The sequence below is a fragment of the Vulpes lagopus genome, chromosome 1, assembly GCF_018345385.1.
Source record: "Vulpes lagopus strain Blue_001 chromosome 1, ASM1834538v1, whole genome shotgun sequence".
NCBI classification, from domain to species: domain Eukaryota; kingdom Metazoa; phylum Chordata; class Mammalia; order Carnivora; family Canidae; genus Vulpes; species Vulpes lagopus.
The window spans coordinates 115,609,712-115,636,098 of record NC_054824.1 but is presented as its reverse complement, the minus strand read 5'-3'; the positions used below and the strand labels follow the sequence as shown (position 1 = coordinate 115,636,098).

At 39.0% G+C, this 26,387-nt stretch overlaps 1 protein-coding gene across 7 annotated transcripts in view; it reads right to left on the bottom strand.

The window, feature by feature from the left end:
- Positions 1–26,387, bottom strand: part of DLGAP1 (DLG associated protein 1) — a 332,437-nt gene that overhangs the window by 288,719 nt on the left and 17,331 nt on the right. Inside the window, exon 1 of one of the 7 annotated variants that reach the window (XM_041770609.1) lies at positions 7,160–7,275. The exons of the other annotated variants lie outside the window; for them this stretch is intronic. Within the exon in view, the coding sequence (XP_041626543.1) occupies positions 7,160–7,210 (51 nt within the window). The 5' untranslated portion in view covers positions 7,211–7,275. Of the gene's footprint in view, positions 1–7,159; positions 7,276–26,387 lie in introns of those variants that run through there. 7 annotated transcript variants of the gene reach the window in all.

Sequence of the window (26,387 nt, the reverse complement as noted above, 5' to 3'; positions counted from 1 at the left end):
AACAACCTGTGGCTTTACTGTATTTGAAAATAAATTAGTGTGCATTTAACATGGCATTTTGTTTTCCTTTTATAGCCTGCCTTGATTTAAAAAAAAAAGAAAAAACATGTCACGAAGGAGATGGCAAATTTGATCTGGAAGGTGAAGGAAATCTCTTTTTAAATTCCAGATCACATATTGAGTTGTGTAGTTGAGCTACACAACAGATAAGGAATTAATATCCACATCATGGATGAAGCAGTTCTGGTATTATTTACTTATGTAATTTCTTACTTTCAAGAGAACTGGGTGGAAGGCCTTATTTTCTTTACACACTGACCCTGGGATTCATAAACTTTATTATTTTCTTTATCTCATGATAACTCTGCCTGTAGGGCACAACTGGTGAATCAATTAATCCATCCATCCATTCATTCACTTTTTTTTTTTTTAAAGACTTTATTTATTTATTCATGAGAGACACAGAGAGAGGCAGAGACATAGGGAGAGGGAGAAGCAGGCTCCATGGGGGGAACCCGATGCAGGACTACATCCCAGGACCCAGGATCATGACCTGAGCCAAAGGCAGATGCCCAACAGCTGAGCCATCCAGGTGCCTCTTTTTTTTGTTCTTGAACTCCCTCAAATCTTCTTTTTTCCCATTTCCACCTTTATTGAGATATAATATATAATGTGTAAGTTTAAGGTGTACAACATATTGGTTTGATATATATTGCAAAATGATTACCACCATAGCTTTATCTAATACCTCATCACATCAATGAAAACACCTCCCCTTTTTTGTGGGGATAACATTTAAGATCTACTTTCTTGGCAACCATTCACATTTATTGAATGCTTTCTACATGCCAAGTCCTGTGGGAGAAGAAGACATGGTATCAGTGGACTGGTATTCACCCCCAGGGATCTCTGTCTACTGAGGGAAAGGTAGAATTAGTGGAGGGGAGGGAGCAACAATCATTTAAATGTGGTTTCAATGAAGTGTGGAAATTGCTAACAAATACCTACTGGACAATGCAATTAACACAGAAGCTGGTTCAAGGAGGTCATACTTCACTTGAGACTTGAATGATGGGCAAGAATTTGCCAGTGGGGCCCAGGTGGAAGAGGATATTACAGGAGAGAAGAGAAATAGCACATGGGAGGCATGGCTGTGTGAAAAGGCACAGTGTGTTCTGGAGGAAATACCAAATTATGTACAACACGTGGAGATTGCAAATGAACTAACTTCACTTCAGCCTACACCTCTCTGGGTATTGCTAGAAATAGATTAAGTAGAAGGCACTCAGTCTCCTGCTAATAGTCTTGACTTGCCTTAAAGCACAATAAATCTTTTTCAGAAATCCTTTCCTCGGATTGTCTTCTATCAGGAATATGGCACCAAGAGAACAATAGAAAATGGATCCTTTTGTTTTGTTTCGGGGACACAGATTCTTTTTTCTAAATCCACATTTCCTCCCTTCCTCAGCATGCCTGTTTGTCCAGGGAAATTGCCCACACCAGCCTTTCTTCAAAACTGATCACTCATGCCTCAACAAGGCATTTCATCATCTGCTCAGCCACTCTCCACTAGCACATCCCACCCTCAGCCACCGTGCACTCTTTTCCGTGCAAGACCTCACTTCTGTTCATGTCTGAATCCCCACACATGGCTTCACCCTTTGCCCCTTTCCTTCTGGGCCTCTCTCTGACACATGGCACTGCATGGAGTACTCAGAGGTCCTCTCTGCCCTACATATCAGCCTTTGTAATGCCATTTTTCTTGCGTTATCAGCTCATTTGGAGTCATCTTTCAGTTCCCAAAATATCACCATTGTGTTAGTTTCCTAAGGTTGCTGTTTCAAATTACCATAAACTTAATGGCTTAAAACAACTCACACTTATCCTCTCATGGTTCAGGAGCCAGAATTCCAAAACTGGTTCACTAAACTGAGACCAGGTACTTGGCAGGGCTGAGCTCCCTCTGGAAGCTCTAGGGGAGAATCTATGTCCTTGCTCTTCCACCTTCTAGAGCTTCATTCCTTGCATTACTTAGCTCAAGGCCCTGTCCTCTGTCTTCAAAACCAGCAGCATATCATCTTCAAATCTCTCTTCTGCTTCCATGGTGTCATGGCCTTCTTCTGTGGTCAAGTCTCTCTCTGACTCCCTCTTATAAGGACACTTATGATTACACTTAGGGCCCACCCAGATAACCCAGGATAATTTCTCCTTCCCAATTCCCTTGGCTAATCACACCTGCAAAGTCCCATTTGTCACATAAGATAACATTCACAGCTTCCTGGGATTGAGATGTAGCTGTATTTGGGTTATTTTCCATTTGTCTCAACCACCAACAGTGTCATCATGGTGAGTACTTACTCTGATGAGCTAGGTACCATTATTATCTTTGTTTTACAAATGAAGAGACTGAGGCACAGAAAGGTTAATTGACTTGTTCCAGGACACACAGATAGAGACATGATAGAAAGAGGATTCAAACCCAAGTCTTCCCAATCTGAAAGCATTTGTTGTGCACACAATGCTGAATCATCTCTCACATTTTGTGACTGTGTGCATCGTGTTGGTCTGGATCACAAGGACCACAGACTATCATGATCAGCACAAAATGGATTGTTTCCCAGAAACTGTGTATGTCCTGTCTCTAGCCAACCTTCTAGATATTTCTTCCACAGAAAATAAACAGTTGGGTGGTAACCAGAAGTAATTTGTTTCTCCCATGAAAGACCAGTGGAAGCCCCCTAAGTGTTTGACATCAGACTGTGGCCGACAAGCATTAAGGCATAACTGAGCTCAGGCAAAAGCACTGTTGGAAAGAGTAATCATAGAGCAGGACCAGGAAAAAAATCCATGTTGAAAAGGACAATGGACTATTGTGAAGAAAAACAATGTACTGAAACAAAGCTCTTCATATTAGGATATATATCATTGCATCACATTTATCTTTCTTGATATTTTTATAGCCTATAATAAAACCATTAAAATAGCCAAAAATGGGGCATGTGAGTGGCTTAGCCAGTTAAGCATCTGACTCTTGATTTCGGTGCAGGACGTGATCTCAAGGCGATGAGATCACGTCCTGCTTTGGGCTCTGCACTGGGTGTGGAGCCTGCTTAAGATTCTCTCTCCCTTTGCTTGTGTACCCCACCCCCACAAAAGCCCCCCAGTCAAAGGACAATGGAAATAAAAAAAAATAGGAGGCTGTTATTCTTACTACGGAGAAAGCAAGAAAGACAAAATGCTGCAGACACAGAGCCTGTAGAAAAAAGCTTGAGAATAAAGAGTATGGCACGAAGAAAGTTACCTTCAGAGTAACAATAAGGAAAAAAATGCATTCAGAGCAGACTATTGGAGGTCAGAAAGCTAATGAACAATTCATAATTCATTTTTAAGTTGAAAATGCTTTCTTATTCGAGGCAGGCAGTGGGCCATGTGGAGAATAGAAAGAGCTGGCCCTTAGAATCAGAGGGAGGGGCTCATGCCTTAATATCCAGCTCATTTATGGCAACTGGGGCCTTAGTGGTCTCATTTGTAAAATGGGAACGAGGATAAGAAGACTAAAGAATTTATGTGAACTGCTTTAGCACAGTACTTTGTAGGAATGAGTAACATAAAGAATCATTGCATTTGGTTTCTGCAACCTCATCAGAACAAAAGGTAATGAAGCTTGTTAAGGAGTCCAAGTGTCTATTCATGCATTCAGATGGAATTCGCTTTGCACTTGTTTGTGGCCACAGCTGTGACTAAGAGGCTGGATATCTACCTTCACGGAACTGATAGGCTAGTGGAATAGGCATCCTATATAAAATAGTAGAAGCATAGTGGGGAAATAATGGGTGCTATGAGAATTATTGGGAGAGGGAATTTGGCTCAAATTTGGAAGCCCTCCAGGAAGCCCTCTCTGGAGGAAGTGCCGTCTCAGACCAGATGAGAAGGTTGAAAGGGGCTAAGGAGAGAAGGAAGGAGTTTGAGCTAGATGGACAGAAGAGACAAAAGAGGAAGCAGCTGGTACAAAGGCCCTGGGAAGAGAGCACAGCACCTATGAGAAAGTTAAAAGTAGAACAGTATGGCCAAAGTACAGCATCAATAGAGGGAGTGTGAGGCAGTGAGGCTGTGAAGAAAAATGTTCCCCGGACCAGTCCTACCCTGTAAGTCATGGTCGGGAGTTTGGCCTTTATCCTGAGGGTGAGGAGGGTACCACTTAGGAGGTATTTGTAATCACCTAGGTGGGAAACTCTTTTTTTTTTTTAAGATTTTATTTATTTATTCATGAGAATACACAGAGAGGAGAGAGAGAGGCAGAGACACAGGCAGAGAGAGAAGCAGGCTCCACGCAGGGAGCCTGACGTAGGACTCCATCCCGGGTCTCCAGGATCAGGCCCTGGGCTGAAGGCAGCGCTAAACCGCTGAGCCACCCAGGCTGCCCGGTGGGAAACTCTTGAGACTCAACTAATAAAGTGGCAGAGAGAACAGAGAGAAGTGAATAGAAATAAAATTTCTAGGGCTTGGGGATTAATCCATTCATCCATTCATCTATCCATTCATTCAACTAACTTTTATGAGTCTACCTTGGAGGTGAGGGAGGTAGAGGGAAAAGAAATCAAAGTTTTACCCTGGGTTTCTGGGTTGAAAATAATGGTTAGTTAGTGGTGCTATTTACAGGGGTAGGGAACACAGGGGAAGGAGGCTTATAGTGAGGATACTGAGCCCAGTTTTAGAGATGATAGGTTTGGAGTAATGCCTTTATTTTCATAACACAGATATCCTGAGGTCCCCCAAGCTGTGAGCATAAATGAGGTGATATTGACAATTAATAACTAAGTCTAGTAATATTTTAGTCCTCTCTCATCTTTGTTCCTCCTCCACTTAATCCTGAATGTCCCCAAGAATGGGTTTCACGTGTATTTGGGAACAAATCTGTTGGCCGCCTCCTGCTCAGGCTTCCTGCAACAGTGCCAAGAACTTCTTATGATGGTGGGCCATCTGTGACAATGCTACTGCTCGGTTACTAGTTTCCCCAGTAGATGGCTGCTCTGTGGTCTTTGCTAAGTGCATGTGTGTGTGTACGCACACACACAGACATAGGGAAGGTGGTGATGCTGTTTTCAGTAGATTTTCTCCCTAATAGATTAATAAGCACAGAGTTAACATGTGAGTCTGTAAATAACACATGCCTTTGCAGTTGGCATTGCTAAGAATGTCTGAAAGGACTAACAACTTTACATCTCATCTTGAAGCATGAGTGGGTTGACCACTGTAGAAAAAAGAAACATGAGAAGGATACAGGTCAACAGCCTTGCACATTTTCATCATAAGGTTGGTGTTAGATAGCAATGGTGGATAAAAAGGTGTGCTAGTATACAAGTTTTCTTAGTTTACAAATGACACGGAATAGGAAACAGCAACTGGGTGGTTACAAAAGTTTGCTTTCTGGTTTGTTCCTTCCAGCTTTAAAATAGACACAGTGCAACGCGTAGGTCTGGACCAGTGATACTGAGGAGAAGGGGAAAGAGGAGCATATCAGAATTAAGAAAGCAGAACAGTGCATGGGGCAGTCAAGAATGGTCTAGAGTGATGAGGTATGAGAGAGGAAGGGGAAAAAGAGGAAAAGAAAATGAACACCTTACAAATCCCAAACAAGCCACCATATTTGAGCTTCCAACAGAGTTCTGCAAACACAGAATAGCCGTGAAATTGAACATATTTTAGAATTTTGAAGTATGAAGAGTAACATATGTCTGTCTTTGTGTTCTTAAAAATGAGCCGTGATAGACTAAAATGCCACATTCCTGCTTCTCATAGGTTTACTAAATTGGAGGCTTTTCAAAAGAAATGCCTAAAATTTGTAGGTGAAACATGGTGATCTGTAGGGAGAACTAAATCAGTAGTAGTAGCTGGATAGTTGTGCTCAAACTTAGCATCCCGTTTATACCTCAAGGGAAAATAGACATTGGGAACATTAAAAAGGGAGGAAGGAGAAAAGTTCTTCATTTTCTATAAAAGTCTGTGGTGATGTTTAAAGATTTCCACGAAACAAAAATATCCGGTGCCCACAGCTCATTTCCCACGCGTAAAAACAGAATGGGAAGATTACACAGTAGGAATAGAAGAAACATTTCCTTTTCATTTCTCCAAAATTTCCCACATACTTTGGCTATTTTGCATAGAACTTCTGAAATCTCTTTTGAGGTCACCTACTTTGAGAGAATAGAGTCTCTGATTTTTCAGGTGACATGGCAGTGAGCCCAGGAAACAAATCTTCATCGCATTTTTCATTTTTGTTATTCTTATAAAAAAAAGAAAAGATGATCGTTTCTTTCCCCATCTTGCTAGGTTTTTGCTAGTTTGTGCTATGAACTAGCTAAAATAAAAATCCCTGTGTTAAACACTGAAAAATGGTATCACAAAAAGCTAAGTCAAACCAGTAATTGTTTTAGCTCTTATTTCTGATGCATAGTAGCCAAGGTAGCAGTGAAAGTCTCAGAGAGGTCTGATAGTTTTTAGTCCCATGAACTTTAGTGGACAAACAAGTACATTTCCACACAAACTGAAATCATCAAAGCCATGGTAAATCAAGAAAGTAATAAGAACGAAAATTCATGTTACCGGTATGCTATTTTAAATATATAATCCTACAAAATAAAACCCACCTAACCTGAAGCTGTGGAATAATTTTAGCAATTGAAAATTACTACCTTCTCTAGAATAACATGTACTTAGAAACAAAATGACTCAGAAACCAACATGATGTATTCTGCTTTCTCTAGAGCACATTCAACATCAATTTATAATATATCATGCCAAATATATTCAATAAGCTGTGCTTAAATAATTTTGTCAGTCTTTGCTGCATCTAAATATTCTGCTGTTTAAGTAAATTCATTTTGCATTACAGATGATGAAAACAGTATTACAGAGATGCCACTCTTACTAAAAAGCTGAATTTCTTCCTTAGCCCCTTTAGTACCACAAGCAACCTATTTTTTTTAAAGGGTGCATTGGGGGTACTCTTTATAAAACTGTTCATCCCAAATTCACATACATCGTGAAACATGAAATTAACTCCAGCATGTTAAAAGAAAAATTATGGATTAGAACAGAAATCAAACACAAAAAGACTATTCATTTTCTTTTCCATAGCCCAGAATTGCCATTAGCTTACCTTATTAGCTGAAATGCCAAACAGAATGTCTTTATGGAAAATTAAGTTCATTATTCATCTCAGCTTTGATTTGGTATAGTGCAGCTGAGAGCATTTAGCTTCTCTCTATGATTTGCCGATGCAAAGTGGGTGAGTAAGGCAGTAAACACAGAACTTGGGAGGTGGGGAGTGGTTGGCCATGGCTCACAACTCCAGACTTGCAACTTTACATTTTCATTCATATGAAGATACATAAGGAAATCAAACCATATAAGTGAAGAATAACACTTAAGGAAATAGTGTGGATTTTTAAAGCCCATGCAATTTTGTATAGCAGTTGTCAGAGTCTTGCATGCTCACTGTCCCAGTAAAATTACATTGCTATCTATCATTATCTCGGTAGATTCTTAGGCTATTGATTCACTTTGCAGCACATACAGTGGATAATATATACAGGGGTGGGGGAGGTGATTTCTGTGACTTTCTAGAAAAAGAATACTTGGTTGTCTGACCAGAGACAGGACAGATGCATTTTACAATTTTGATAAGTGTGCAGACACACATAAATTGGATATGACATTCTAATAGCTAATGAAGAGAGAGATTTTAGCATTCCAATAGTAAAATAACAATAGGTATCTGTCCTCTGGACATCAAATTCACTTAAAAAATAAGTCATATTATTTAATAATTCATTAATTTTTTAAAAATGAATTAAGCTGGTTTTAGAAACTTTTGCACACTTTTTCTTTCTTAAATAATGACTTCTACAGAAAACATCCCAGAAAAACCTCATTTAGTTCAATGTGAGTCTCCTTTCCATATGGGTGAAGGAAGTGTTGCTGTGTCCTCTCCCAGGTGTTTTACTTCATGGAATTTGAGCAAGTGGCATTTATTAAAATGCAGCTTGACCAAGTAAAATGTGCAATCATAACAACGAGACAAGTCCAAGATGATCAATAGACAAGAACAGTGTGACTGAGCAAAGAAATTTTAGCTTGAAGACTTCAAAACTTTCTGGTGTTTGTCACATTGCAAAACCAGATCTTAAAACTCTCCTCTCCCCAATTAATAAGAACATGGCTGCTTCCAATGAAAAAATCATAAAGAAAGTAATTGACTTGCTTCAAAATGTTAGAGCTACCATATGACTCGATAATTCCACTCTTACTCATATATGCAGGAGAAATAAAAACATGTGTCTACCCAAAAATTCGTACACAAATGTTGACAGCACCATTATTCACAATAGCCAAGAACTGGAAACAAACCTAATTTCCATCAGCTGATGAATGATTTTAAAAAAATGAGATATATTCAGGGTGCCTAGGTGGCACAGTGGGTTAAGCATCTGACTCTTGGTTTCGGCTTAGGTTGTGATCTCAGGGTCATGGGACTGAGCCCCGCATTGGGTTCTGTGTCAGTGAGGAGTCTGCTTGAGATTCTCTCTCTCCCTCTTCCTCTGCTCCTCCCCTCTGACCTTGAGCACTCACTCTCTTTCAAATAAATAAATGTTTAAAAAATGTGATATAGCCGTGTAATGGAATATTATTTGGTATTAAAAATAAATTAAATATCGATATATGCTATAACATGGATGAATCTTGAAAACAGTATGCTGATTGAAAAAAAGCCAGTCACAAAAGATCACATATTATCTGATACCATTTATATGAAATGCCCAGGATAGGCAGAAGCTATGGAATAGAAAGTAGATTAGAGGTCATCCTAGGCACAGGGTAGCAGTACTGGGAAGAAAATGCTGACGAATAAAAAGTTTCTTACTGGAATGATGAAAATGTTCATATCTTAAATTGTCGTGACATTTGCACAGTTCTGTGAATATACTGAAAACATCAGATTGTATATTTTAAATAAGGGAATCTTATGGTTGGTAAATTATATCTCAATAAATGTACTGATAAAATTACTAACTTTTCTTGGAAACACTGCCACATAGTGTTTGTAATGATAAGAATTACTTATATAAAATAAATTCTGCAGAAGGTAGATAAGGAGAAACTGGGAGAGTGTGAGGATGATAACAAACATGGGAAACCCTTGGGAACCCATGAGCCATAGACTTGCCCAAAAGAACCATTTGTGCTGGTGTTTAGTCAGAGCTAATTCAATAAAGAAGAAAAAAAAATCAGAGTGAGAGCAGGAGGAAAAAGAGAAGGAGGATGGCAATAAAAGAGAGAGAGAAGAAAGAGTAAAGGAAAAAAAGGCAAATAAAGGGCAGACTTGTTTTTGATAAGGGCAGATGATTCAAGAGAGAAAGTAGGATCACAAATCTTAATTCTGTTCATATAATATCAAATGATTTAGTTGAGAATAAAAATAAGAAAGGCTATAAAGGAACCAAAAGATTGTACAAGGATGGTTTTGAAGTTTTCATACTGAAGGAGCTTGTTTCAGACATGAGAGATGAGTTTACTATCAAAGACAAATCAGGTAAGTGATGAGTGTAAGTGATGAGTGCATAAGAATTGCATCAAGAGGGCTAAAGCACAAATAAAATGAAGTTTGTAAATTGCAAAAAAAAAAAAAAAAGGAAAGAAAGACAAAAATATTAAAAGGAATTTTTAAAAAGCCAAGGACAGTTTAAAAAAGAGGCCTTTTAAAAAGATATGAATTGGAACAAATAGAAGAACAAGGATAATCCCAAGGCTTGTTCCAGATGGTATAACGGTATAACAGATGATGATGAAGGAGGAGGTAGAGGAGGAGGAGCAGTTGGGAGGAGGGAGGAAGAGGACAAAACATTAAGCTCTCAAACTCTCCCATTTTCTCTATCAAAGAAAACGATCTACAAGATGGAAAGTGTAGAAGAAGAAGCACGGTGAAGAGAACTTTGAATTCCAGGAAAACCTCTTGTATGTGGGCAAGTCGTAAATTTATATTTTCATTCCAGATTTCCCATAGGAGCTTTAGGTCCTTGACAGCTTCACTTCACAGCACTTCATCTACAGCAGCATCTACCAAATCAAGCTCATTTTCTTCTCCCTCCTTCCCAGCCCACTCCTGACTGCAGCTCTTCCAGAGTTCCCCACTTCAGTGAATGGAAATACCATCTTTCATGCAAGTCAGAAACAGAGGCCCTATTCTGGACACTTACTTCTCCCTCTACATCACCAAATCCTCTAGATCTGGGATCTCTGGAAACCAACCCACCTGCCTCAATATCACCATGACAAAAAAAAAAAATATCACCATGACCACCCTAGTCCCAGCCACCATTGTCTGTCACCGGAATCCTACGTTTACCTTTTGTTTCTTCTGCTGCTGCTGCTTTACCTATCTTTCACTCCATGTAAAGGAATGTTTTCAGAAGGCAAGGTGGATATCAGCTTTCCCTACTTCTACCCAGTACACACAAAAGCAAGGATATAAAGATTCAAATTTTAAACATGACCCCCAAGGCCCTGAATGATATAGTCTTATCTTCCCAGCCTCATCTTGCACCATCTTCATGACCTAGCCACACTAGATTTATCACTGACCCTTTTGTTTCTTCCTGCCTTTGTATGATTCCCTTGGTTCATTGTCTAATTTACTCTAGCTCTTCTTTCAGACCTATCTCAACCATTATTTCCTAGGACATGCTTCCCTGAACTTCTTAAGTCATAATCTTAGAGTATAATCATAGAGTATCATAATCTTCTTCGTAGGTATTGAACACAGTGGTCACTTGGGATACATTTGTATTTGTGAGCTCAGAAGGTGCATGGGCCACTCTTGGCATCTCTGAAGAGGCTTACTCGAGTGCCTTAGTTAAATGAACTATGGAGAGAACTGCCCCCTCACTGATGACTCTTTTAGTAAGGCAAGTATGAAGAATGCATTACATGGAGGAAAGGCAGGGAATAAACATTCTGGGCTTAGGGTTCCAGGAGTCTGATATTAGGGCAGCCTGGGTGGCTCAGCGGTTTAGCACCACCTTTAGCCTGGGGCCAGATCCTGGAGTCCCGGGATCGAGTCCCGCGTCCGGCTCCCTGCATGGAGCCTGCTTCTCCCTCTGCCTCTCTCTCTCCTTCTCTGTGTGTCTGTCATGAATAAATAAATAAAATCTTTTTTTTTTAAAGGAGTCCAATATTAGGTGAAATATGCTTATGCAGTGTTAAGAAATACCAGTTGGCCATCCCCTAGAATCCGCAGAAGCCCTAGTTCTGTAGGAACCTGAAGTCAGCCAATTCCTCTCAGTAAAGAAAAGGACAGCATTGACTTCAGACAAGGGAGAGCTCTCACCAGTTCAAGAGGAGCCTTTGCCATGGTAGTAAATTTAAATTTATTTGTGTAATTGATTTTGGTAATATTTATCTCTCCATTGACAGATAATAAGGAGCATGAGAGTAGGAATCATGTCTGTTTCTGATCATCACTGTATCCTTTGCAATTGCACAGGACCTGGCAATAGTGAGCATTTAATAAACATTTTTTTTGGATGAATAAAGGAAAGAGTTTTAAATTGGCAGGCTGCGGTGAGAGGGTACTGACAGTATAATTGTTACTAGCAAAATAATTTAAAGCATGTGTTCTGTGTTGGGAGTTAGGGCTATTCTTGTTTGTAAGATTTGACCATTCTCTCTTTCTCTGATGAACATGGCTGTGATGTCACTACTGCATGTAGAGCCACTATTAGTCAAACAATACAGTTTCCTCCAAAAATCAGCATGCAGGATGTTAATTTAAAACATGATAAGATTTATGAAATTAATAAATTAATTTTCTCAATAAAAACATTTTCCTTTTTTTAAAAAAAGGACACACCTAAAAAAATTAAGCTTAACTTTTTGTGCCGCTACAAATGATATTTTTATGTACTCAAGGAATTTTTGGTAGGACTGCGGAATCAAGGTGGCTAATCTTAAAGATTGTTAAAGGAAATGCAGTAGCAAAAGACAAAGATGGAGAAGGCTTTTGAATCATCCAAAAGATAACAGCTTGATGGGCTTGAATTTACAGTGCAATATCATTCTAGAATAGGCTGTTAAATAGAAGTTGCCTCAGCACAAAGCAAAGCAACCTGGGATTATGCAGAAGTAGCATGCTAAACTGACTGTGCTTTGTATTTTTTTAATTTTTATTTTTTTAAAAGATTTATTTATTTGAGAGAGAGGGAGAGCAAGCAAGAGAGAGAACATGAGCTGGGGTGGGGTGTGGGCAGAGGGAGTAGAGGGAGAGGGAGTAGCAGACTCCTCACTGAGCAGACAGCTCCATGCAGGGCTCAGTCCCAGGACTCCAGGATCATGACCTGAGCAGAAGGCAGATGCTTTAATGGATTGAACCACCCAGGTGCCTCTGTTTTTATTTTTATTTTAGAAAATCAGCTTAGTTGATAAGTAAACACATGCTCTGAGCTTTCTTATGCAAAGTCATCTTTGCAGAAAGAAAACAGAAGGAAAATATTTCTAAATGTTAACAGGACTGGTTTTCATAGAAACTAAATTTTCTCCTCCTGGCAACAACAATACAACAAAATGAAGACAAGCCCACAAATCACATTTTCAGCAAAACCGGCAGAAAATCCACAAACTCCAAAGTCCAGCAGAAAACCAAGGAGGGAAATCATAATAATGTGGAAGATAAATAATAGGAACAAAAGGGACCTAGATGTAGCGGAGCTCAGAAAGCTCTGTCAAATATACACTTCCTCAAAGTGAGGACCTCAATCTGAAAGGAAAGAGCTGTGGAAAAGTCTGGGACTTATGTAGGTGGTAGAGAGTAAGTGGGTAAACCTCATTAAGGGCCAGAACAATTCTTTCTAAAAATCATTGTATCATTTGTGTCCCCAAGTGACAGGCAGCCTGTCAGGTCATCCATGAAGTAATTGAGGGAGAAAAGAACTAGGTTTGGTCTGAGAGTCAGAGGATGTGTGACTACATAGATGCCTCATATTGTAAAGAAACAATCTGTAACTGTTGGAACAGCAAACGAAGCCCTTGATTCTTGGGAAACTACTGCCCACCATTCCCTCTAAAGGAACCTTCTGATTCTCTAGGAAAATACAACTCATTCAAATAGGAGGAACATAAAAGGAATACACATACAGGTACTATAAAGAATATTAAATAGGATCCAACAGTACAGTAAGAAAATTATTCACCATGACCAAGTAGGATTTATCCCCGGGACACAGGCTGGTTCAACACTCGTAAAACAATCAATGTGATTCATCATATCAGCAAGAAAAAAAACCAAGAACCATATGATCCTCTCATTAGATGCAGAGAAAGCATTTGACAAAATACAGCATCCATTCCTGATCAAAACTCTTCAGAGTGTAGGGATAGAGGGAACTTTCCTCGACATCTTAAAAGCCATCTACGAAAAGCCCACAGCAAATATCATTCTCAATGGGGAAGCACTGGGAGCCTTTCCCCTAAGATCAGGAACAAGACAGGGATGTCCACTCTCACCACTGCTATTCAACATAGTACTGGAAGTCCTAGCCTCAGCAATCAGACAACAAAAAGACATTAAAGGCATTCAAATTGGTAAAGAAGAAGTCAAACTCTCCCTCTTCGCCGATGACATGATACTCTACATAGAAAACCCAAAAGCCTCCACCCCAAGATTGCTAGAACTTTTTTTTTTTTTTTTTTTTTTGCACCCGACACGCGAGGCAAAAACGTTTATTCACTTTTGTGTTGCACAAGGTAAGAACCACATTATCTAGATTCACTTTAGGTAACAATAATTTAAAAGACAGCCACCGTTACAGAAAATTTTAAATTGACTATTTGACAATTTATACAATAAATGAAGAAAACTGACAAAAGAACAGGTCAGTGATCACCCAACACAAAAAGGTTAACAAATGTGGCCAAAGGATCAGTGCGTATCATCCACCACCTTCTCGTAACCTCCTGGCTGGGTTTACCAAATACAGCAATTTGGTAGCGTGGCAGGATACAAAATCAATGTCCAGAAATCAATGGCATTTCTATACACTAACAATGAGACTGAAGAAAGAGAAATTAAGGAGTCAATCCCATTTCCAATTGCACCCAAAAGCATAAGATACCTAGGAATAAAGCTAACCAAAGAGGTAAAAGATCTATACCCTAAAAACTATAGAAGACTTCTGAAAGAAATTGAGGAAGACACAAAGAGATGGAAAAATATTCCATGCTCATGGACTGACAGAATTAATATTGTGAAAATGTCAATGTTACCCAGGGCAATTTATACGTTTAATGCAATCCCTATCAAAATACCATGGACTTTCTTCAGAGAGTTAGAACAAATTATTTTAAGATTTGTGTGGAATCAGAAAAGACCCCGAATAGCCAGGGGAATTTTAAAAAAGAAAACCATAGCTGGGGGCATCACAATGCCAGATTTCAGGTTGTACTACAAAGCTGTAGTCATCAAGACAGTGTGGTACTGGCACAAAAACAGACACATAGATCAATGGAACAGAATAGAGAACCCAGAAGTGGACCCCGAACTTTATGGTCAACTAATATTCGATAAAGGAGGAAAGACTATCCATTGGAAGAAGGACAGTCGCTTCAATAAACGGTGCTGGGAAAATTGGACATCCACATGCAGAAGAATGAAACTAGACCACTCTCTTTCACCATACACAAAGATAAACTCAAAATGGATGAAAGATCTAAATGTGAGACAAGATTCCATCAAAATCCTAGAGGAGAACACAGGCAACAGTGTTTTTGAACTTGGCCACAGTAACTTCTTGCAAGATACGTCCACGAAGGCAGAAGAAACAAAAGCAAAAATGAACTATTGGGACTTCATCAAGATAAGAAGCTTTTGCACAGCAAAGGATACAGTCAACAAAACTAAAAGACAACCTACAGGATGGGAGAGGATATTTGCAAATGACCTATCAGATAAAGGGCTAGTTTCCAAAATCGATAAAGAACTTATTAAACTCAACACCAAAGAAACAAACAATCCAATCATGAAATGGGCAAAAGACATGAAGAGAAATCTCACAGAGGAAGACATAGACATGGCCAACATGCACATGAGAAAATGCTCTGCATCACTTGCCATCAGGGAAATACAAATCAAAACCACAATGAGATACCACCTCACACCAGTGAGAATGGGGAAAATTAACAAGGCAGGAAACAACAAATGTTGGAGAGGATGCGGAGAAAAGGGAACCCTCTTGCACTGTTGGTGGGAATGTGAACTGGTGCAGCCACTCTGGAGAACTGTGTGGAGGTTCCTCAAAGAGTTAAAAATAGACCTGCCCTACGACCCAGCAATTGCACTGTTGGGGATTTACCCCAAAGATTCAGATGCAATGAAACGCCGGGACACCTGCACCCCGATGTTTCTAGCAGCAATGTCCACAATAGCCAAACTGTGGGAGGAGCCTCGGTGTCCATCGAAAGATGAATGGATAAAGAAGATGTGGTTTATGTATACAATGGAATATTACTCAGCCATTAGAAACGACAAATACCCACCATTTGCTTCAACGTGGATGGAACTGGAGGGTATTATGCTGAGTGAAGTAAGTCAATCGGAGAAGGACAAACAGTGTATGTTCTCGTTCATTTGGGGAATATAAATAATAGTGAAAGGGAATATAAGGGAAGGGAGAAGAAATGTGTGGGAAATATCAGAAAGGGAGACAGAACATAAAGACTCCTAACTCTGGGAAACGAACTAGGGGTGGTAGCAGGGGAGGAGGGTGGGGGTGAATGGGTGATGGGCACTGAGGGGGACACTTGATGGGATGAGCACTGGGTGTTATTCTGTATGTTGGTAAATTGAACACCAATAAAAAATTAATTTATTAGAAAAAAAGAATATTAAAAAAAGGTAGCCACAGATATCTTGTAAATGGTAAAAATGCACTGGGAAATGGCCATAAAGAAGTTTAAAAGCATAACCCACATTCAAAACAATAATTAATGAAGCAGTTACAGCTATAAAAGAAGATCACAATGAAGAATTATAAGAACTCAGGAAAGAAGTGAGAATACAACCAAAGGTTGCAGGTAGACAGCTGGAGGGTATGAAATGGGAACTGAAGAATTGAAGGAAAGGGAGAGAAGGGACATAAAAGATAAAAATGAAAAAGATCGGATGCCTGGGTGGCTCAGCGGTTGAGCGTCTGCCTTTGGCCCAGGGTGTGATCCTAGAGTCCTGGGATCGAGTCTCACATTGGGCTCCCCACAGGGAGCCTGCTTCTCCCTCTGCCTGTGTGTCTCTGCCTCTCTCTGTGTCTCTCATGGATGAATAAATAAATCTTAAAAAAAAATAATAAAAATGAAAAAGAGCAAAGAAATCATCCAGAGAGAAAAAGATAGAGAAGGATTAGATAAACAAGGAAATATATCCAACATACCCATAGCTGTAATTTTGAAGATGAAAAGCAAAGCAATAGCATGGAATAAGTATCTTAAAATAATTCAATAAGGGTTTTCTCAAGTAAAAAGAGACCCAAATCTATTTAATGAAAAGGTATTCATTTTATCAGTGAAAAGTCATACAGAATGGTAAACATAAAGACATAGCTTAGAAAAAACCATTGGAAAGAACCCCTTGGCAAAAAGATAAAATCAGGTTAAGGGGGAGAAAATGAGGCTGACAGGAGATAACCCACAGAAACACTTACCCTTAGCATACACCAGAACAACATCTCTGACATGCCAAGCCCAAAGAGTAGGAGTCAAGGACTTTCTATCAAGTCAAGCTCTCCTTCAAATATAAAGTCTCCAGTAAAAAGATCGCTTTGAACATGTGAGAATTTGGGTTCTATTGCTCAAACAAGTCTTTCTATGGGAAGATCATAGAGGACAAGCTATATACAGACATGTTATAAACAGAAAAATGTCAGCAAAAATCCAATGGCCAATACCCCCATCTTCATTGCAATATTATCTACAACTGCCAAGATATGGAAACAACCTAAATGTCCCTTGATGGATGAATGGCTAACAAAGATGAGGTACATATACAATGGAATATTTATTCAGCCACGAAAATGATGAATCTGTGATAGCATGGATGGATTTTGAGGGCATTTTGCTTAGTGAAATAAAACAGAAAGGCAAATATTGTATGATCTCACTTATACGTGGAATCTAAAAAACAAACACAACAAAACAACAAAACAAGCTCTTAGAGAACAGATTGGCAGTTGCCAGAGGTGGAAGATTGGGGGTGGATGCAATTGTTTCAGATCAAATGTACAAACTTCCAGTTATAAATAAGTCTTGGGGATGTAATATACAGCATGGTAACTATAGTTAATAATATGGCACTGCATATTTCAAAGTTACTAAGAGAATAGATCTTGAAAATTCTCATCACAAGAAAAAACAAGAAAAACATTTTTTGTGATCATGTATGGTGATCATTTCATACTATTAACAAATATCAAATTGTTATGTTTTTTTTAGCTTTATTTATTTATTCATGGGAGTCACAGAGAGAGAGGCAGAGACACAGGCAGAGGGAGAAGCAGGCTCCATGCAGGGAGCCCGATGTGGGACTTGATCCCAGGACTCCAGGATCACTCTCTGGGCCAAAGGCAGGCACTAAACCTCTGAGCCACCCAGGGATACCCAAATTGTTATGTTTTATACCTAAAATAAATTTAATTTTACACAATAATTATACATAATGAAATAATAATAACTGGCCAAAACTTAGTTTAAAATATTTTTGAAGAGATTTACTATCTTCTTCATGGATTTAAAAGGGATGATCCAACATTGCACAAAGTTCCTGTCAGCTATATATTTGTTCATATGCTTTAAGAATTCTTTTTCTATTTCTAATTTGTCATAATTTTAATTAAATCATTAATAGCTGTTGAATATTACAAAATACCTTTTATGCATTTCTTAAGGAAGTCATGTGTTTTCTCCTTTAATTTCCTAATGCTGTGAATTATGTATCTTTTCTAATGTTAAGCTTCCCTTTCACTACCAAATAAATCCTATTCAGTTATGTTATTTTAAATTATTTATAATTATTTAATTTTATTGATATACTTATTAAGAATTTTTGCATCGGGGTGCCAGGGTGGCTCTTGGTTTGGGGTCATGTCATGATCCAAGGGTCATGGGATTGAGCTCTGAGGCCAAGCCCAGTCCATGCTCTGTGGGGAGTCTGTTTGGAGAGTCTCTCTCTCTCTCTGCCCCTTCCTACTCACTCTCTCTCTCTCTCAAATGAATAAATAAATCTTTAAAAGTTTTCTAAAAAAAAAGAATTTTTGCATCAGATTTGTGAAAAAAATTGCATTAAAAATTTCCTTTTCAAACTGCCCTTGTCTAAGACTATACTAAATCCTAAAATGAATTTGGCATCTTTTTTGTTCATATCTCTAGAAGAGTTTTTGTGTGACAGGGATTACTTCTTCCCTGAAAGTTTCCTAGAACTCTATGGGTCTGGCCTTTTTACTGAGTAAATTTCAAATTAAGGTGTCAATTTCTTTAATTGTCATGGATGTGGTTTCTGTTTCTATCACATTTTGAAGAACTTAATTTTCTAAGAAATTAATCACTTAAAATTTTAATATATCAGTATGAAGTCTGTTTCTGTTCTATTTTTATGATAGATTTAATGTTTACTGTATATTTGTCCTTGTTCTTTTCTGCATTCCTTTTTTTTTTTTTTTTTTTATTTATGATAGTCACAGAGAGAGAGAGAGAGAGAGGCAGAGACACAGGCAGAGGGAGAAGCAGGCTCCATGCACCGGGAGCCTGATGTGGGATTCGATCCCGAGTCTCCAGGATCGCGCCCTGGGCCAAAGGCAGGCGCCAAACTGCTGCGCCACCCAGGGATCCCCGATCCCCTTTTCTGCATTCCTAATAGTGTTTATGTGATACTTTCTTTTTTTCTGTTTGGTGAGCTTATTCAGAGGTTGTGCTCAATGTTATCAGTATTTTTATTTATTTATTTTTTTTTTTAAATTTTTTGTTAACTTTTTTTATTTATTTATGATAGTCACAGAGAGAGAGAGAGAGGCAGAGACACAGGCAGAGGGAGAAGCAGGCTCCATGCACCGGGAGCCCGACGTGGGATTCGATCCCGGGTCTCCAGGATCGCGCCCTGGGCCAAAGGCAGGCGCCAAACCGCTGCGCCACCCAGGGATCCCTGTTATCAGTATTTTTAAAGAACAGCAACAACACAAAAATATTTACAGTGATTATCTCTGGGTGATTGCTAGGATCTTCTTTATTTTCTTATACATTTTATTGGGAAGATTTTTTAGACTACATATTAACTGTATGAACCTGCCCCCAAATACTTGATTTTTTAAAAATATTTATTCACTTGACAGAGGGAGAGAGAGAGAGATTGAGCACAAGGGGGCTGGGAAGGGGCAGAGGGAGAGGGAGAAGCAGACTTCCTGCTGAGCAGCGAGCCCAGTGAGGGTAACAGGACCCCAATATGACTTGAGCCAAAGGCAGACACTCAACTACTGAGCCAACCAGGTGCCCCTGAACACTTTTAATTATCAACTTCAACAATGATATATTAGACATTGTTATGAGATTTACAATATGATACATCTTGGGGAAATATTTAAAATACTGTATTTCAGATTTCATATTCTCCAATTTTGACAGCAAAAACATTCTTTTTGGTAGTCCAAATGGCACTTTTAGATGGATGAATTGGAAACAAGGTGTCCCTTCCTCAAGATTCTATTGTCATTTGCTGGCAAATTACAGTAATAAGTAAATAACACTAAGATGACTACTAATATAAATGGTGTTCCCTGTAGTTAGATAGTGTACAGCCTACACAATAATGAGGAGTGTCCCTGAGCTAGAAAGACATATTCACATCTCTATGGTGACATTTAACAAAGATAAATATGCTGTACCTTATGTCAAACCATTTAAGGGCATAGTTCAGGGTGGGAGAAACATGTCAATGTGATTTCCCATGAAAAAATGGCTTACAAATTTTACCTGAATGCAAGACAGGTCTGGCATGACTGTCAGACAAGCTAGTACACTGATATAAGTAGGGTGTTCATGTCCAAAGCTTTTCAATGGACATTGTGAAGTCTGAATTCAACTGAAATATTGTTCACACAATTATATCACAAGTTAAGAGGGATGTTGCTTTTCTTGGAACGAGAGATGATTTGTCATTTGGGATGCTGAGAGTGTGTAGAGTCCAGTTCTGGACTGCTGAAGAATTGCTGAAGGAACTCGCTTTTGAAGATAGAGCAATGAAGACTTAGGGGCAAATCATAAATCATTAAGCATTTGAAGAATTGCCATATGAAAGAGTAATTTGATTCACCTTACATGGCACTTAATGTCCAGGTTAAAGGGAGGTGGATTTGTATTACAACAGTGAAGACTCTTCTAAAAAGGTATCAAGAATGGAAACTGGTACTGGGTAAAAATAGAGATAGTCTTTCTAGAGGTTAGTGAGTAATATGTGCAAAAATGCTTAACATTTTGCACACCCGTTAGCTGGGCTAATCTAATTCTAGGAATTTCTTTCTTTTTTTTTTTCAAGATTTTATTTATTTATTCATGAGAGACACAGAGAAAGAGGCAGAGACATAGGCAGAAGGAGAAGCAGGCTCCCTGTGGGGAGTCCGATGCAGAACTCCATCCTAGGACCCTGGGATCACGCCCTGAGCCTAAGGCAGAGGCTCAATCACTGAGCCACTCAGGAGCCCCTAATTCTAGGAATTTCTACTGAGTAAATAATTTGATACTTCTTGAGGCATTTGTGACAGTAAAAAATTTGGATAGGTTACTAGGTAAAGAAGAGGAAAGGCAAAGAGAGAGGGAGGGAGAGAGAGAAATAGATTGGGGGCAAAGAGAACGGGGGAAAGGATGAACTCCATGAAACAGAAACTAGTATTCTAAAGATGGGGGCGGGAAGGACAGCAAGATATTATTAGAAGATTGCCAGTCAAAATAAGGTTGAATGCAGGCCACTGAGGCAATGGCCCAATTTTTTTGTTAATTAGATGAGAGAATTGTGATTGCTAAAATAAAACTCAGATTGAGGATCTCTAGTGAAGTGAGGTCAACAAAAATAGCTAATAGGTGGGAAATTAGTCATTTGAAAGTAAAGAAACCCATTACAAATGGGTGTTAAATTGTTTGTAACGTAGAGAAAGAAAATGGATTCGTGTGCAGATTATTGTATGTTATACTGCTACATCGAGAGGGTTTCAGCATGTAGTTGCTACGGAGATGCTTGTTTTAAAAGTGTGCACTTGACGTTCAACGATAGTCCAGACATTTGTGTTATCTCCATCTGAAAATGACAGAGCATAAAAGTTTCTGCAGAAGAATTACTCCAAATTAGAATATTTAACTTGTGTTGAGATACTAAGATTTGCTTGTACCTTTTTTTTTTAATTGAAGAATAGTGTATAACATTTGGACATACTAACCAGAAAAAAAGTTTCCACATTTCATTGAAAAAGATATTTATGGCATTATTCCTAATGGTGAAAAATTAAAATGAATTCAAATGTTAAATAATTGAGCAATTAATCTTCTGACCATAGTGTAGTAGCATACTTCAATAGCTAGCATATTTTCTTTAAAATGATAGACATTAAAATAAATAAGCATTTATTAAGATAATAAGCATATGTATGCATACAAATGTACACAAAATTATTTTTACTCTATCTCTTTAGGAAAACTACTGGCACATCCAGTAGTTGCTTCCTAATTGCCAGAGATAATTAGGCAGCATTCTAATTGGCAGACATTATTCCTCGTCCAACTTGACCACTCTTTGGTAGTTGACCTTGTTGAATTCTCCCATTCTTGAAATCCTCTTCTCCCTTCATTTCCATGCTGTTTTGATTTCCTTTCTATCTTTCTGGCTTTTAAAATATTGCTTATCTTTGCTTCTTGTCTGTGCTTTAATGTCTCTGTAGCCCTGTACAGGAAACAGGCCTGTACTGCTCCATCTTCTAACTTCCGCATGCCCCAATGTGATCTCATTCACTCTTAAACTTGGCTCTACCTCCTTTTCTTTTTTAAAAATTTTTATTTATTTATTCATGAGAGACACACAGAGAGAGGCAGAGACATAGGCAGAGGGAGATGCAGGCTCCCTCCGGAGAGTCCGATGAAGAACGCAATTCCAGGACCCCAGTATTATTACCTGAGCCAAAGGCAGATGCTCAACCACTGACCACCCCTTGGCTCTACCTTCTATGTGATAACCCCAATAAACCTTTCTCCAGTCCTGACATCATCCTGAACTCTGGAATCACACGTTCAGTGGCCACCACTCTGTCTTCCTCACCTGAGGAATTTTGACCAATCTGATACCTTCATGGTCAGGTAGAAAGATTATCTTGAATTCCCTCCATCTTTATTACTTCTCCTCTGGGCTGAACCACAGTTATCTCTTGTCTGGATTATTATAAGAACCTCCCAAGTAGTATTTGAATGAATGAATGCTTGCTTATGGGACATATTCAACTGGATATTCTAAAGGCACATCACATTCAAAATGTCTAGAACTAAATCATTCTCTCCATCCAAACTTATTTTTCCTCCCATATTATCTATCTCAATTGGACGTGTTGACATGCCCCTAGTTTTTCAAACCATAGCTTGGTCATCATTTCTACTCTTTCTTTCCTGACACCTCATTCAATGTCCAAGTCTAGCCAATTCTATATATTTTAAAAATGTTTTCTCCTTTTTAGAAACTCTTATCATCAGTATCCCTCACCCTTCCATTTATAGTAAGAGCTCCTTGAGGACAGAAGTCATGTCTTTTCAACTTTGTATTCCTAGTCCTTCACAGAGTGCCTAACATATAGTTAGTGCTCGCAAGTGTTTAAATTAAAAATTGTACTATATACCACAAAAGGCAAAAATATGTATAACACATTGTAAACGTGTAAAATGTACTTGTTTACATTTATGGATATTGGAAGGAGATTTCAAGTATATAAAAAATTGGTGTTTTACTGTAAAGTGATGCAAATAACAAATGTTTTAAATGGAAAGGAAGCAGCAAATATGGAATGCATAGGCAAAGGGGAAGCTAGACCCAACAGGTAAAAATAGCTTACATAGTTTAAAATAGACTAACATCGTTTTATAGTCTAAATAGTCTAATAGTTTAAAATAATCTAACAGATATAAAAATTTAAAATTCCATCTCCATATAAAAGAAGTATCCAGGGAGTACTGGATATATACAGTGATCTCATTTGATATGCACTAGATGGATGACTTCATGTACTTTTCAAACAAAGTTCAAAAAATGGGTAGGTTTAAGAAATATATCATGTATTAGATGGTAGACTGTGTGGTCTGGAGATGCTCCCATCTTATTCCATGGAACTTGTGAGGATGTGATCTTACATGGCAAAAGGGACTTTGTAGATGTGATAAAGGTAATGATCTTGAGATGGGGAGATTATCCTTGGGTATCTGGGTGGTTCCAACATAATTACAAGAGTCTTTGTAAAGGAGGGAGGGAGGCAAGGAGAGTCAGAGAAGGAGCCCAGGCCACAGAAGCAGAGAGCAGTGATGCCATTGCTGGCTTTGAAGATGGAAGAAGTAGTGAGAATAAGGGAATATAGGCAAGCCCCCCTGGCAGTGGAAAAGGCAAGCCAATGGATTCTCTCCAGAACCCCCAGAAAGAACACAACCCTGCTGACCTGATTTTAGGTCAGTGAGATCCATTTCAGACTTCTGATCTCCAGTACTCTGAGGTAAACAAGTGTGTGTGTTTTTTAAACCACTAGGTTTGTGGCAATAAGAAACTAAGACATTTAGGATTTTATCCAAAGCCCGACTAAATGTCATTGTGATCTCTGACAGTGAGGTTTCTGCAGTGCCTTTAAATCTGTTCTCCTGTTTCAGTTTGTGATGCTCCACCATGTTGTAAGACTTAATACAAATAATAGCATTTATTGAGGCATTACATAATGTCCCCTTTCCAAGCACGGTTCCATACCTTTTACATTATATTAACTCATTTAATCCTTTCAAACCCCCTATGTGATAGGTATTAGCTTCATATTCCAGAGGACGGGAGAAACACAGGGTTTAAGAACCGCTGTCTGGCTCCAAAGATGGGGAAGCCTTTCTTCTCTGTCTTTTCTTTCTAAACCCCAGCTTGAAATTCTTCTTCCAATCAAGTACCCATATTCCATGTTCAAGTATCATTGCTGCTTCTCACTTTGCTTTGTATTATATTTATCTAACAATCTATAGTTCTGCTAGACTATGAGAGGAAGGACTGTTTTCACAAAACTTTGAATTCCCCTCTTCTCTCAGCTTCAACCCTTATAGAAGAAAAATCCTCATTTGTTGTCACTTCAGCACTCAGGAAAAGCTCCTTTATAAATAAATCCTATTACAAACCTGACTTTGTAATAGGATCTCCAAGTTTCGACAGAGGCCTTACTTATTTCAGATAATATTCATTCACAATAACAACTGTTTCAAAACTGCACATTCAAATTATCCTAAGGTTATCACCCAAAAGATTTTTCTGAAGAACTATTATAAGGGAAAAAGGAAGTCATTTGTTTTAAGGTTTTCAGGAAAACACTGCCTCATTTTAAGGATATCATTACTTAAACCGGTCAGTGGCTTTTTGTCTTTATCTCTTTGGGGGACGTGATAAAAGCTGTGGACTTTCCCCCTAAGCAGGATGAACACAAACACCTCTCTTCCTTGGCTTTTTAAGTTCTGGAGTTCACTGACACCGTAGAGTACACCCTTGCACCCGCTAAATGTCCATAGCCCCAGGCTAAGGACGCTTGAAGTAGGGGGAGGGGTATGCCTTGCCTTTCTTCATCTGAGTTCTCCTTAACATGCCATCCTTCCCACTCAGGAGTCTTCTCAAAGTAGGATTACTTCAGCCATAGTCAAACTATTCCCCAGTTCAGCTTCTGGACTGCCTCAGCCCCATGAGTGGCCTCCCAGCAGATGCTCCAAGCCTGGAAACACTCTGCCTCTGAGGGTCTGCATCAAGGGATTCTGCCTTCAGAAGCTCTTCTAGAAAGGCCTTTCCTGGAAAGTAAGCTTTCCAACTGGCCTGCCACCAATGACATTTTTCTGGCCTGCTGGCCTGAAGTAATCTCTTTCTTTCCAGGCCTCAAACATGGCCAAAGAACACTTGTTTTCAGAGAGCAAAATGAGAAAATAGGGGCTTTGAAGTTTGATAAATAAAGAAAAGAGGCCAGGCAGCATGTTTTTGGGCATGCCAGTTCCCTTAAGACAGAAGCCTACTTGAAAAAGTAAATCGTGGTTATCATTTCAGGAGATGAGTGCCTATTATCGAAAGAAGTAATTTATAATTCAGAATAGTATGCATGAGTTTCACAGACACCCATAAATCAGTACATCAATTTTTTAATGTGTAGTGGGAAGGTGTGAGATTCACTCATCTCAATGAATGGAAGTGAATACTGCCCTGATAACTCATAATTGAAATTCCAAGGCCTCTCTAGAAAGCTCTTGTCCTTTGATCAAAGGCAGAAGAATGTGAGACAGCCAGGAGCACCTCAGGTCCAACCATGATGCGAACCATACCTGTCGGTGGGGTGGGGAGCCTGATTGGTACCAGCTGTGTGGCCGGCTGTGGCACATATTACTATGCATTGCCAACTTCTGGATCTATTTGCACCCAGATGCAGCTCCTAGAGGTGCCAAAAGATCATAATTTACAAAAAAATGTGAGTAGGAGAAAAATTTTGCATTGTCCAGGAGATGCTTTAGCCCTAAGCCCAAAAAGTATGAGTAGAAATACTCTGGGTACTGCCTGGTAGACTAATGGTGAGTCAGGTACAAAATGCAGAGTAGGAGCAGAGTAGGGCTCCTGGGTAGGACAGTGCCTGGGCAGGGTGGAAGATTAAGAGAAACTTTGTAAGGTGCCCAGAGCAATGTCCTGTGCCAAATGAATGACTGATAAATGGTAGCTGAAATCTGGGCAAAATCCCAAGCTAGTTGTCATGTTTCTAGTGAAAAGTTGGTTTTACTTATTGAAAACTAGCTCCTTTATAGAACTGACTCCTCAAAATAACTCCCGAGGTAAGTTTTTTTGCAAAACAGGAACTAGAAAATGAGTGGAAATAGCTTACTTAACGCCACATAGTGAGTGCATGGAGGACCAGAGTTCACACAAGACAGGCCTCACTCCCTGTGCTCTTGTGCACACGTGGAAAAGGATTGGCCTCTTCTGACACCTCTAAGCGTGAGGCATCGCAACAGGATGTTACCTTCTCTTGGCAAGCCCAAATCTAGTAGAAGTTGTTATATTAAAAACAACTAGTCGA